The following is a 14,578-nucleotide window of genomic DNA, read 5'->3' as shown; positions in this document are numbered from 1 at the left end:
TCTGTTTCTGTTGCAAGTATGCATTGCTACCAATATTTGATTTCCAATATTTATGATTACCAATATTTGATTCCAGTAGTTTAACACATATACATCATGATGCAGCCTTATTGTCTAATTCACCTTATAATCACTGGAAATTGTATTGATCGGAAAAGATGAAGGCTTTTATTTGAGAATGTTGGTGAATGATTATGCACATATATTTAATATATACATTAATTTATGAATTAATATGTAAATATAGTTCATTATGAACATTTTTAATTAATTTATCCATAAACATCGTCCTAAATATCATCAAAACATTTTTAATTATTATTTACAGTCACACGTTACGAAATTAAATATAAATGATATTATCATATATAAATAAATAATTGTTTCAAAAAAATTGATTCCTCACCATGATTTAGAACTATCATTTATTTGTTATGTGATTATTATTCAATTCGTAAATTGAAGTTTATTCGAATTACAGGAGCTACCAATCGTTTGTAACTTTTAAATTATTAATTTTATTTTTGAACTTCACAAAATCATAATTTTCTAACATATCTACAAATACAAATTATCTGATCGGATATTCAAACCATTATATTTTTGTAGTTTCAACCAATCATTATATCATTATGAACTTACCGACAAAACGTCTATATGTATAAATTATTAATTTTTTTTTATCATTGCTCAATAATTACCTTATAATTTAATTAAAATTATTTTTACCTTTCTAATCCGTGGTGCCCACGGGTTATAACCTAGTGACCATATCATAGAATATTATTGAGAAAAAATAACGTGGATATATATATATATATATATATATATATATATATATATATATATATATATATATATACTATCTTATAAAAGAAATCTTACTATTTCTAAAAATACATTGAATATAATAATATTATTCTTTTTAAGACGTCCAATCCATTAAGCTAAAAGTACAAGTAATCATCAATAAAATAATATTAAATTTTAAATTGAATCTTTATATTTCTTGCAAATCTGATATCCTTCCCTTAAACCCGGTTCATTCAAAATTTGAAACTTTTTTATCCAAATACACGCTTGAAATATCCTATTGTTCCCTCCCCTTCTGATTCTCTCAGTTGAAACCCTAATTCCAGAAAAGTTCTTTCAATTTTTGCCCGTCATCACCTATATCAGGCGCTAAACTCTTCTACGTCCCCCTAGGTTGATCGAAGTTACATTTTTTATGATTACTTTCATCCTATCCGTCATACGATCGAAGGTACATTTTCTATTATGTTATTCATACTTTTGTAAGTTATGATTATAAGAAGGATCAGCCAAGACAAACATATTTCAATTCCAATGCCTTACAGATTTTAGGGCTTCAAGATGACTCGGTCGACTGTACACTCTCTATTGTGTTATTTATACTCTCACGCCAGACCTACTACCACCGCCGGTTCACTCACCACCACCACCGGTTCACTCACCGCCGCCACCATTTCTTCAAGACTCGGTACGCATCTATGTTGTATTCGATTTCATTTTATCTGTAATATAAGACGAAGATATTTCTTGATGTTTGATTGTTGCTCTTTTTTACACTATAAAACAAAGCCCTAGATTTTATTATATTTTTCTTTTGATCTTTCTCAAAAAAACATCAGAGTATCACCAAATCTTCATTATTGTTTTTTTTTTCAGATTTGCTGGAATCCATTAATGGTAACTCGGGTACTGTTCCTTTTCTCAGGTACCTTCTCTATTGTATATCTATAAGAAAACATTGACATGCCCGGAATCTGAACCATTCTCTTGCAGGTCAACTAACAAATGCAAAAGTGAGCTTAAGCATGTGTAATGTTGTTGTGAACAAGAACACCAGAATTTCACTTGTGGAACGGTGTGCTCTTTTTCATCCAATATGTCATATATACACACATGTCATTTATTCGTACAGTGTTTCCTTATTCATATAAAATGAATTTATGAAAAGGTAAGATGCTATCACATTTCCCTCATCCTATCTTAACCAGTTTTTTATTTAATTTTAAGATTCTTGACATTGTTAATGATTCTTATGAACAATAAATTTGTATCTTGAAGGAATGATAAAAATCTCATTTTTATGACTAAAAATAAAGAAATGCAGAGGGGTATTTAAAGAGATGATAAGGATAAATGTGTAGATTGCTTCAAAGTTTTTGATTGTTTTTGGTGCTAAACTTTTGTTATTTGATTTAGGCCACTTGAGGAGGGAGGATGTTTCACAAATATCCGATGTTAATTTTGGTAAGCCAATTTTGTTTTTTGTATGATGATTTTGATTTGTATGATTTCTAATTAGGGTTTAACTTTATTTTTATTGAAATAGTTGCTGGTAGGTGTATATTTGTTTATTGTTATCTTTTTGAAATTTCAAGTGTGGATTTAGTCTGATATCAAGAGACAAAGTTAATAGTCTGGCTATCAAAATTTGATAATCTTCCACCATTTTGCCATTGGACCAAAACTGAAAAAGTACAGTATACCTGAGGGACTAAATTTGTAATTTTGTCTTATCTTGAATAAAATTTTATACCATTGCAAAAATGGTTTTTTTTTTGAATTTCAGCAAAATCAAAGGACAAGAGGTTCTTACAAATTTGGTTCCTGTGATGTACTTTTTGTCAACTGTTCAAGGGCAAAATGGTCATTGTAAAGGTTTTAACAGCTAGGCTATTAGCTTAGACAATGCAGAGAATAAAATAAATTGAAACCTATAAACAAGGACCAAATTTGCAATATAAACTTTGACCAAAATTGAAAAATTCACTGTCCAAAATGTAGTTTACTTGAAAAATAAGAAAACAAATTACCTTTTTCATTAATGTGTATTTCATTTATGGTATCTTACTTTCCTTTATATGTGTGTTATATCATCATACTTTCATTTTATTTGAAAGTATGATGCTATAATTTATTTTCTGATCTAGGTGCCATTTGTAGTCAGAATCTCCACTGCACAATCTAAAAGGACCATGACATTAGGCAGATTCTGAGTAGACTGGGGCTTGATATGTTTTTATGAAAAAATTGATCTTTTTTTGCATAATCTGTAACATCCCGAATTTCAGAAGCATGATTTAAGGGTTTAAAGTGTAATTTCGAAGAAGGGACTCGACGAGTAGGTATGCTTACTCGCCGAGTCGGAGCGGGTTTTGGTTCGCGAATTAAGTGACCAACTCGTCGAGTCGCAAGCTGGACTCGACGAGTTGGTACTAGAATAAGAAAAACCCTAATCTCGAGGGTTGCACCCTATTTAAAGGACTTTATGTCCTTCTCTCAGCCTCCTTATTGCCCTTGAGAACCAGAAAAACCTAAGCTCGTGTGTGTGAGGCCTTTGGAGAGAGATTGAAGCTTTGGAAGTTGTTTCTAGTGGAAGAAACTTGAAGATCAAAAGGGCTTGCATCAAGAGAGTGGTGTAGATCCATAATCTACTTCAGTTTGGGCACATCTTGGAGGTAATAAGCTGTTACCTTCACTCTTTTGCATCTAGATCTATTCATGAAGGAGATTTGGGGCCATTTTGGTGTGTTTAAGATCTATTTCGGGTTTGGAGTTTAGATCTGAAGTTGCTACTCCAGATCTAGACTTGTGTTGGTCTAGAATGTCATAAAGCATCAGTCAATGAGTTGTTGGTGAAGCCCCTTTGTCTTAAACCCTAGCCCTAGAGTGATTTTGGACCTTTAACCCCTTGGTTTCACGTAAAGTTTGCAACTTTACGAGGGAGTTATGCCCTAGAAGAGTGGATCTATAGTTTGGAGCCCCTGCATGGCTCAAAAAGCCTCTGTATGGATGAAGGACTGAAGGGACTCGGCAAGTCACATGGGTGGACTCGGCGAGTCATATGAAGATAGGCATGAACTCGACGAGTTGGAAGAACAACTCGGCAAGTCTGTTGAAGATTGCCTTGGACTCGACGAGTCTGTTCTTGGACTCGGCGAGTCAGGTCGCAGAACCCCAACCTCTTTTGGTTAAGCTTCGGATCAGTGAGTCGGTTGGTGACTCAGTGAGTTGGACAGGATGGAATTCAGAGATCGTTGGACTCGACGAGTCTTGGGGTGACTCGGCGAGTTGAGTCGTGCTATGAGAGTTTTCTGAGATTGAGAACTCGTCGAGTCGACTGGTTGACTCGGCGAGTAGAGTCAATCAGGAAGGTTGACTTTGGCCAGGACTATGACTTTGACCTGTTTGACCTTTAGGGGTGTTATGGTATTTTAGGATATTTATGTCATGGTCCATTGATAGCATCAGATGTTGGAGTTTGGAGCAGTGCTTCGGGTCAGTGTTTTCGTGGTTCGGTTCGGCAGTTGCAAGGTGAGTTATCCTCACTATATCAACAGGGTCTAAGGTACCAAGGCCGGCCCTTTATCGGATTTGGATCCGGGTAACTGTTTAATATGTTTTGATTTGTTAGATCTGCATCCTGGTAATTAGGATGGTATTATGTTAGTGACCTGGTTTAGGTCGGTATCCTGGTATATAGGATGATGCTATGCTAGTGACCGGTTAGGTCGGTATCCTGGTTAGGATGTTGCTATGCTATATGATCTGCTGGATCGGTTTGTTGGTTGTGGATAGTTATGTGATTACCTGTTTATGTGCACATGGTTGTTTGATTAGGGTTGGGTTGAGGCGGGTCCTGCTTTGTGCTGTAGGCTAACATACCCAGGGCGGACCGGATAGACCGAAGGCCCAACAAGCGGTCCGGATAGGCTGAAGGCCCCAAGAGGGCAGTCCAGACGTGCCGAGGCTCGGAGAGTGGGCCAGACAAACTGAAGGCCCGGTGCGGGCGGGCGAGTCATACTGTAGACTCAGATGGTGGACCAGGTAGACTGAAGGCCCGGTGCGGGCGGACCAGTCACACTGTAGACCCGATATGCATGGCTGCTCTGTATTGTGATATGATATGATATGACTATGGTTGTATGTGGTTGGTATTTTGGGGGAACTCACTAAGCTTTCGGGCTTACAGTTTCAGTTTATTGTTTCAGGTACATCAGGAGATCGTGGCAAGGCAAAGGCGTGATCGTACCGCTCCTCATACTTCATGATTTTGTGATTTGGTTCTGGGGATACTCTGATGTTTAAACTATTTTGAAAACAAGTTGTAATAACTTAATGGTTTTTGAATGGGTTAAAATGTTTTAAATTGGCTTGAATTTTATGGGTGTTACATAATCATTATACTTTCATTATGTGTTCAACTTAATTTTTGCTTTACTAGGAATTTAAGAAAGTTTACTTTTTTTTTTCTTATATCCATGTTACTGAAATAACTGAAATACCTTTTTGTTTTTCTTGTAATAGGATGTGGTGCAATAGAATTAATGTTGCTTAAGCCATGTTGCTTGGTATGGAAGCAATGAAAGAAATAAGTTAATAGTTCATCAACTCTGGTACAACTGTTTTTCTCTTATTACAAGCTTATAATTTGAAAAGTATATTGAATCAGCAATGTCATATAAGTATTATAGAAAAAGAAAAATAAAATGCCATAATTGATTATATATCCAAAGTACATTGCCTTAATAATAAAAAAGTGAAAATACAACATCGTAATAAAAATAAATGATACTTTTTTACTTTTTTATATGAACATATTATGCTTTGGTTTTTAATTCGAACAGGGGCGATGAAAAAAATACTACATTATACTATTATTGGCTCAGTTATCACATCTAAGTTACCACAACTAAAAAGAGCATTATCAAATTACATGCATTTCATAAAATTAATCCACAAGTTGGTTTTGCAATTTATTCCTAATGTAGTTTCAATTGATTGGATTTAGTCCTATCTTTTGTTTGTTTTCACAAACAAGTTCGTTTATGAATTGTTTTCTTAGCATCATATTTCCCAATCACTTTTTAACATTGACTACATGCAATTTTTTGCCATGGTAAAAATTATGGCCACCTTTTTAGATTGTCCAATATTTTTGTCCACGTATGTTTCTCGCCACCTTAGCAAAATTGTTCTTTTTGTAGGGACATATTCACAACAATCCACAAATATAATTTTTAGGGTAATTTATTTAGATAAATACTGCCGATGCAATTAAATGATTGAAATGTTCCATTCAAATTTTAAATGTGATCATTTTCTATCTTTGTAAACTTTCTTTGTTTAATTTGATATGTATTTGCATATTTGTTTCTAAAAGTAAAATTAATGGTTTATTATCATTGTTGAATTAATGTTTTTAGATAAATGGTTCATCTAAAATTCAAAAAATACGACATACTATATAGCACATTAAAAGAACGTACACAATAGATACATTTTAATTGTAAATAATATTTGTTACATTGTATATTTTTTAAATATGACAATGGTTCATCTCAAATTCCAAAAATACGACATACTATATAACACATTAAAAGAACGTACACAATAGATACATTTTAATTGTAATTAATATTTGTTACATTGTATATTTTTTTAAATATGACATGTTTCCTGAAATGGACATAATCGTCAAAAGGAAACTATCTTTTGCATTCCAAAAGAAAACTAATTGCCCTAAAGACTATTTATCCTCATTACCTCACGATTACTACAAATTGAATTAGGATCGACGGGGCATCACAACTATATACCGCAAATACAACGGATTCAGTAACCTAAGCAACAATTCTTGCTTCTAAAGAAAATTGTTTCACATTATTTTGTAAACTCTATTTCAATACAAATGGCGTAGGAAACTAATCTCCGAAAGACAACTATTCTTCGTCCTCCTAGAAAAATTGATCACCTAAACAAAACTTTTCACCGAAAGAAAATTAATCTTGATTAACGTTTATGTTACAATTATAATATAAATTTGGTTTTATGACCAGAAATGCAACTCAACATAGACGGGAAATAAAAAAAACCGGATTAAATATTATAAACCTACAACCCATCAAACTGATTAAATTTCTAAAACAGGTTAAGATGTTGCGGTTATTTTGAGGTACCATTCTAAGTGATTAATTGCAATTTGCAAAGAAGTGATAGAAAAATGGTTTTATAAATGTTTAGGGATTGTAACTTGTAAGAACCGAAGAATCAATATTTTGTAACTTGGTTAATACCTAATGATTTTTTATGGTTTGATCTGAGAGCAACAAGGAAACTATTCATTGAAATGAATTATTCATCCGAAAACTATTTGTCACCGTCGCTTTGCGCGGGTACACAGCTAGTATATATATATATATATATATATATATATATATATATATAGAGGTAAGTTCAATTGAGAAAATAAAAAAGGTTGAGAATGGGGGAATCATTCTCAGCCAATCATTTATCTAACATGTTCAGATTAAAAAAAATGCGTGTGTCCATTTTCATTAAGGGTATCTTTGTAAATTAGCAACTTTTTTACATAGAACTTACCTGTTCGTTGTTATCAGTTTCCAATTTGATGATATCTTTAGCTCGTTTGAATCGGATATGAGGAATTCATTATCAAGATTATTTTCTTTATATAACTCGTTAGCAATTATACGCATTCATTCCATTAATTGTGAAGTTTCGCATCTGTGTTTCAGTTTTCTACTTCGTATTCAGTTTCCGATTTGATCAGGTATGTATATCGTTTGAATCGGATAGATCGGAGTTCATTATCAAGATTATTGTTTTTTATAATTTGTTTGGAATTACGCTTATTATCTTCGTTTTGGAGTTGTTTCATCGGAGTTCATTATCAAGATTATCAAGTTTCGAATATGTATTGGAGTTATTTCATCGGATTTTTGTTAAGTAGTTTGAGATATTTATTTCAAATCGGAGCTGATTTAATTTTTAATCGGATATATCGTTGTAGTTTTTACGCTCTGTACTGAGAGAGATTGCTTAATTACATCATCTGATCATATATGATTTAAGTTTCTTTCAGATATTTTGTACGTTGAGGTGAGATATATTCGAAATTAACCAGGTTTTCATCTTTACGACTTTTTTTGTGAGATATATTCGATATATTCGATATTAAGATTGTTTTTGTTTATTTATATAGATCATTTGGTGTATTATGTCGAATTCTAGTGTTATTGATGGTGATTTGTATTCTTCTATGAGTGAGAGTGAAGAAGAAGATGTTGAGAACTCATTTTTTGAAGGTATCAGTTATTGAATTATTTTGTTGTTTTTAATTTTGTTGTTTATCATTTATTTACATATGAATATGTTAATATGAATAAATTGTTGTCTTATTCATATATGAATAAACGTGTGATAATTGTAATTTCGAATTTATTATTTTTTTCGTTTTATTCATATATGAATAAGTTATGTTTTATTTTATATATTTTGAATCCTCATGAATTTTATGTATTCATATATGAATGTTTTATTCATATATGAATGTTTTTTGTTTTATTTGTATGAGTTTTATGTATTCATATATATTATTGTTTTATTCATGCATTATTATTTTAGGTGGTGAATCTTCAAGTTCAGTACATGATGCACAATATTTTGATGATATAATTGGAGAACATGTCTATAAGCCAGATGTACCTGTTCAACTTATTCCATTTAAGGGTTTAATCTTCAAATCATTAAAGTTGGCTATCAAAATGTATTCTGAGTATGCTGAAATTGGTGGTTTTGATGTTAGACTGAGCACATAGTCAAGGTTTGATAACAAGATTATAAAGAAGAAACATGTTATATGTAATCGTGGTGGTAAACAGAAAAAGAAATCTTGTGACACATTAGGTATAAGTGGTGTTAGGAGGAAACGAAATTCAAATTCAAGAGCTATTGGTTGTCAAGCAAAGATTATATTTGAATCTGTGTATGGAACTCCAGATTATAAAGTTTTTCAGTTTGATGAACTTCACAACCATCCACTTGAGAAGAGAAGCGATTTAAAAAAGGCGAGACAAATGTCATATTCAGAAAAAGAGTTTATTGTGCGTGCTTCCACATCAAAAATAGGTCCAACTATGGCTCATAAGTTGAGGGCAAGTTTGAGAGGTGGGTATGAGTTTGTAAAGCCAAAAGTAGTTGACTATAAAAATTTAAGGAGAGATATCAACAGGGTTATTGGTTATAAAGATGCTCAAATGATAGTAAACACAATGAATGACCGTCGAGCTCACTATCCAAATTACTCATTTGAGTTTAATTGTCAAGATGATGTTTTGGACTGTATGTTTTGGGCTGATGAAATGGAGAAGGCATATTATGCTGAATTTGGTGATGTTATCTCGTTTGATGCGACTTTCCGAACAAACAAGTAAGTTATTTTATCTACTTTTGTTTATAGCTTATTCATATATGAATATTTTTATATTCACTTATTAATACATCAAAAATTGACTTTAATGAACATTTTTTTTGTGTGTTAGGTATCGAATGGTTTTTGTTCCGTTTACTGCTATTGACCATCATAAAAAATCGGTTACTGTTGGATCTGGGTTGCTAAGCAATGAAAGCATTGAGTCTTACTCTTGGTTGCTTAAAGCATTTCTTAAAACTCATGGGAAAGAACCAACACTTGTTTTAACCGATCAAGATGCTGCAATAAAACAAGCTGTTGAGAATGTGTTTCGTAATTCAAAGCACCGATTATGTATGTGGCATATAATGAAAAAGTTGAAAAAAAAGGTATTATTTTAATATATTTCAAAATATTACTTATTAGTATATTCATTTATGAATATTGATTGTTATTTTACTTATTATTATTTATTCATTTATGAATATTTTTGTTTTAATACAGATATCAGATGATTTATTTATGAACACAGACTTTAGAAAAAGTTTTTCGAAGCTTGTTTGGGACATTAATATGAAACCTGATGTTTTTGAGGTGAAGTGGGGTTTGCTTATGAAGGAATTCAATCTTGAAGACACAAGATGGTTTAAAGACATGTTTACAATACGTGATTCATGGATACCTGGATATTTTAGTGATATTCCAATGTGTGGTTTGATGAAGACTACATCGAGGTCAGAGAGTATGAATTCATTCTTTAATACATATTCAGAAAGTGGGAACTTACTTTTGAATTTCATGATGAATTACGACACTGCCATTCAAAAGCAAAGGAATACTCAACGAGAGCTTGATAAGGCATCATATAAAATGCAAACACCTCGAGAAATAGAACTGCAAGCATTAAAGGTTTATACAAGTACATTATTTTTTGAGGTGCAAAAAGAAATATATAAAGCATGTTTTTTCTGTACATACTCATATGTTGGTATTGAAGATGGTTGGGAAGTTTACATTGTGCAGCACAACAACAGTAAAAGTGATTTTAAAAATGAATTTAAGGTAATTTTACTAGTTTTTTATGAAAAATGTAATAATATTCATATATGAATATGAGAATATTCATATATGAATATGAGAATATTCATATATGAATATCAATATTCATATATGAATATATGAATATTATATGAATATATGAATATATGAGTGTTGATATGAGTATTCTTATATGAATGTAAATGTGTAAATTTTGTTTTTGTATCAGGTTGAAATAAAAGCTGAAGAGAAAGAAATAAATTGCAGTTGTGAACATTTTAAGCGTATGGGTGTTTTATGCAGACATGCTTTTACAATAATGATGAGATGTGGTGTTAAAGAAATTCCTGAAAGGTACATTTTGAAGAGATGGAGAAAGGATGTGATATCAATAAATTATCGTTTTAGTTCTGTTCAATCCGATTCAGGTGATTGTGAGAATGTAAAGTTAGTCAATGATTCATATTATAGTTTTGAATCATGTTTGGATATTGTAAGAGATGACAAAAAGAGATTGGCTTTGTTTGCTGAGAAACAACAAATGTTGTTGAAGGAATTTGAAAGTGATTATATTTCTCCTGGATTGAAAAGCAAGACAGATGGTGAAGTCGTATGCAAGCTTTTGGGTGTTACTATTCCTATTCCAGAAGAGATTAATATTCATGTTCCTGAAGTTCAAAGCAATAAAGGTTCTGGAATCAAGAAAATAATTCCAAGTGCAGGTGAAGTAGCATATGAAAATTCTAAAAAAGAACATAGAATGTGTTCAGGATGTGGAAAACGAGTTCCACACAATTTACGTACTTGTCCAGAAAGAGTTGGAGCTGCTAAATCAGCAAAAGACAGTTAGGGATTTTTTAGTTTTTTTTTATATGTTTTTTGGTTTTATTCATTATGAATATATACAGATAAAAACAATAAACAATAATTCATACACATTTATATTGATATGGTAAATTAATATGTTGATATTTGTTTTTAAATTACTATAAAATAAGTTATATTGATATTGTAAATTATTCATAAATGAATACAAATATGTGAAATTTGTTATACTAATAAATAAGTAATATTCATATCTGAACTTTTTTATGTTAATATCTGAACTTTGTTATACTAACATATTAATTTGAACTTATTCATAAATGAATATATCATATTCGTATTCATTTATGAATAAACAAAAATAAAGTTTGAAAATATTTGAATATAAAAAAATGACATAAATAAGCAAACTTGTTTCTACTAATAAGTTAGTTATATTCATATGTGAACTTTGTTATGTTGACATATTACTCCTAATTTAATCATAAATGAATATATCATATTCGTATTCATTTATGAATAAACATAAATAAACTTTGAAAATATTTAAATATAAAAAACTGACAGAAATAAGCGAAGTTGTTTCTATTACATAATCATTCAACACAAGATAATGAAAGTTGTTCATAAGCATTTCACAAAATATTAAAACGATGTTCAATAACATTTAACAAACCATTTAAAACTTGTTTCGCAGAATCATCTTACATGTACTTCAAATCCATTCATCTTCAACACAAACTATTCTATAGCATCACACTTCAACATTCTTTCATCTTCACAAGCAATCATCAATATTCTTTTAACCTTTTTTGAATTATTTGCATAGCCTTGTATGCATGATCAGTACGCACTTTGAATTCAACTTTTTGATATTTTTCAGCAAGATCCAACACCTTAGCCTTCAACATGTTAATTTCAGAAGTTAGCATTATGTGTGCATATCTTTGCCTAAGCTTCTCTAAAGTAGTTTGCTGAACTGCACTTTCTTTATGAAGACCTGGTTTCCACTTTGAGAGTGGTTGTCCCATATAGGTCTCCATATGTCTCATTGCAAAGACCCCACAATCAACTTTGTTTTTAACTATTCTCCATGCCATTTCAAGTCGTTGGGGTTTGATACTTTCTTTTGAGATTGCATTTGCTCTTGGATGGTTTATTTCTTTAAAGTATCTCACAAACAAATTTTTCTGATCATTAAATAAAATAAAAGTTAGATATGTAATAAATTGGTTCTTTTATGTTGTTGTGAATTAGGTACATACCAAAGGTTTCAATATTACTCCATATTTCCCTTCATAATCCACCTCAACTGCACTATTGTCTAGAATTTCAATTGACGGTTTCTTTAAGTTGAAGACAATCACAAAAATGTGAGCACTTCTAACAACTGGAAAGAATACCTGTTTTTATGTATATAATGGTAAGTATTTTGTTGATAAAATATATATAAAAAAAACAACTTTAATTAACATACCATGTCAATATCTTTTATCTTCAAGATTTTTTTGTACCCATTGGTACTGTCATGAAAGTTCTCCTTGAATTTTTCATACTTTCTTTCATCAGACAATGTTGAAGTTAGATAAGCAGTCTGTAACCAATATAATCATATGTGAATTTCAGTTGAATATATATAATTATGTTGAAGAATACATCATATTTGTATAATCATATGTGAATTTCAGTTGTAAAAAAATATAATATTCATAAATGAATACATCATATTGGTGTATTCATTTATGAATAAGGAAGGAATTAAGGTTAGAACATAAACTTACAGAAACTCCAACTTTCAAGAAGAGTTTGTATGGTGAATTTCCAAAATCCCTTTCCAGTTCTTGGTGGTTAAGTAAATCAGACCAAGTGTCTAAAACTTCTCCAAAAATCTATGTGTTTGCATATAGACTTTCCATAACTGCTCTTTCTGTTGTTTGACCATATTTTATCTGGACAACCACATCTCTGCAAATATATAATCAAAATGTCATAGATTATTATCTATATAATAATCATATATGAATGTATATAAAATAAAGTTACTTACGATGTATTGCCTTGTAAGTTGAACAACCATTCACAGACAATACTCTCCTGATGTGTCAGTTTGGGTTTTGTGTCTGTTATTCTGCATTTGAAAGGTGATTTGAAAGCATCAGCAAGCTTCTTCTCTCTTGGTTGATCCAGATCATGCTTTGATGGTCCTACTTCAGTAGGAATTGATACAAAGATTGGATTTGGATTAAGAACATTTTTCTTTGCTAATCTGATAACAACCTTCTGATGGTCGTCTTTGATTTGTTTCCTTGTAAGTGGTTTTTTTGGTGAAGATCCATTAGATTTTTTACTTGAAGTTTGATCTGAATCTTGACTGAGACCTAGACTAAAGCTTGGATGAGTATCTGCATGCCAGGAGATTTATCATATAAATAGTTGTAAGTTAATTATAATATTTGAGTTTATATTTTGAAATGTTTATCCAAATTGTCACCTCCTTTATTTCCTTTTGTCTTGTCAGCTTTTTCTCCTTTCTTGTTTTCATTTTCTGACTTTTTCTTTCCTGAAAGATAAAGAACTTTGATTAAGTAATTCATATGTGAATAAGTAATGTATTCATTTATGAATAAGTAATGCATATCATTATTTATGAATAAGAAATATATTTTTTTTATATTGCGTTATTTATTTGTGAATAATAAAACTTATTATATTCATTTATTAGTGATTCAACTATTTACCTTTATCTTCTGCATTTCCTTTCTTAGTTTCTGTATGTTTATCTTCACCTCCATCTTTCGTGTTCTTAGCTTCTGTTTCTCCTTTATTTCTATCTTCAGAGTTTTCCTTGCCTGAAACATATACATCATATATGAATATTTTTTATTTTTTATTCATTTATATAGTGTATTATTCACTTATGAATAAACAATGTTATTAAAAAAATCAATATAAATATTGTAATATATTTTAAATCATTCATTTACCTGTATCATCTCTCTTTGTTTTTTCAACTTTTGTTCCTTGTTCATGTACACCTTTTGATTTTTCATTTTCTGCAAGAGTATTAGTTTTACCTGTACTCATTGGTGACCCTGGTCAAAATTTAACAAACAAAATTGTTATTGTGTATTAATATTTTTATATATATTTTTAAAATAAAAGTAAGACAAAATTTACCTATATCAATATTATCGAAAATAGTTTTCATTTCAGGGTGATTCCAGATTTCATCTTCTTGACTATTTAAACTTGAAATTCCAATTCCAAGGACATTGTCCACAATGTTGTCAACAACTTTATCCAACAAATTTTCATTTTCAGTTTGTTGAATAGTCTCTTCATGATTATTTGTTTCCTCAGCATGATCATCTTTTTCCTCTTCATCATTCTCATTTTCATTCCTCTTTCCATCTTTCTCTTTTACTCCAATTTCACCTTCTTTTTGATTCTTATCTGCATCGTTCTTTATTC

General features: G+C 30.8%; 1 protein-coding gene across 1 annotated transcript; it reads left to right on the top strand.

Moving 5' to 3' along the window:
- Positions 1–1,374: 1,374 nt before the first annotated feature.
- On the top strand, positions 1,375–11,132 carry LOC145140238 (protein FAR1-RELATED SEQUENCE 5-like). Its single transcript, XM_079073797.1, has 11 exons — positions 1,375–1,501; positions 1,690–1,738; positions 2,600–2,688; positions 7,569–7,603; positions 8,036–8,138; positions 8,458–8,633; positions 8,715–9,262; positions 9,375–9,633; positions 9,749–10,163; positions 10,242–10,306; positions 10,512–11,132. Exons 1-11 carry the CDS (start codon positions 1,375–1,377, stop codon positions 11,130–11,132), a joined length of 2,487 nt encoding a protein of 828 aa, XP_078929923.1.
- Positions 11,133–14,578: the final 3,446 nt, after the last annotated feature.

Source organism: Lactuca virosa, chromosome 9, assembly GCF_052849685.1.
Source record: "Lactuca virosa cultivar CGN04683 chromosome 9, Lactuca_virosa_CGN04683_v6, whole genome shotgun sequence".
In the NCBI taxonomy this organism is placed as follows: domain Eukaryota; kingdom Viridiplantae; phylum Streptophyta; class Magnoliopsida; order Asterales; family Asteraceae; genus Lactuca; species Lactuca virosa.
This window is presented reverse-complemented; position numbering and strand designations above follow the sequence as displayed.

Coding starts and splice junctions, on each gene's coding strand:
- LOC145140238 (XM_079073797.1), top strand. CDS start 1,375: ATGACTCGGTCGACTGTACACTCTCTATTGTGTTATTTATACTCTCAC. Junction 8,634..8,714: donor CTGAAATTGGTGGTTTTGAT/GTTAGACTGAGC, acceptor GGTGGTAAACAG/AAAAAGAAATCTTGTGACAC. Junction 9,634..9,748: donor TGAAAAAGTTGAAAAAAAAG/GTATTATTTTAA, acceptor GTTTTAATACAG/ATATCAGATGATTTATTTAT.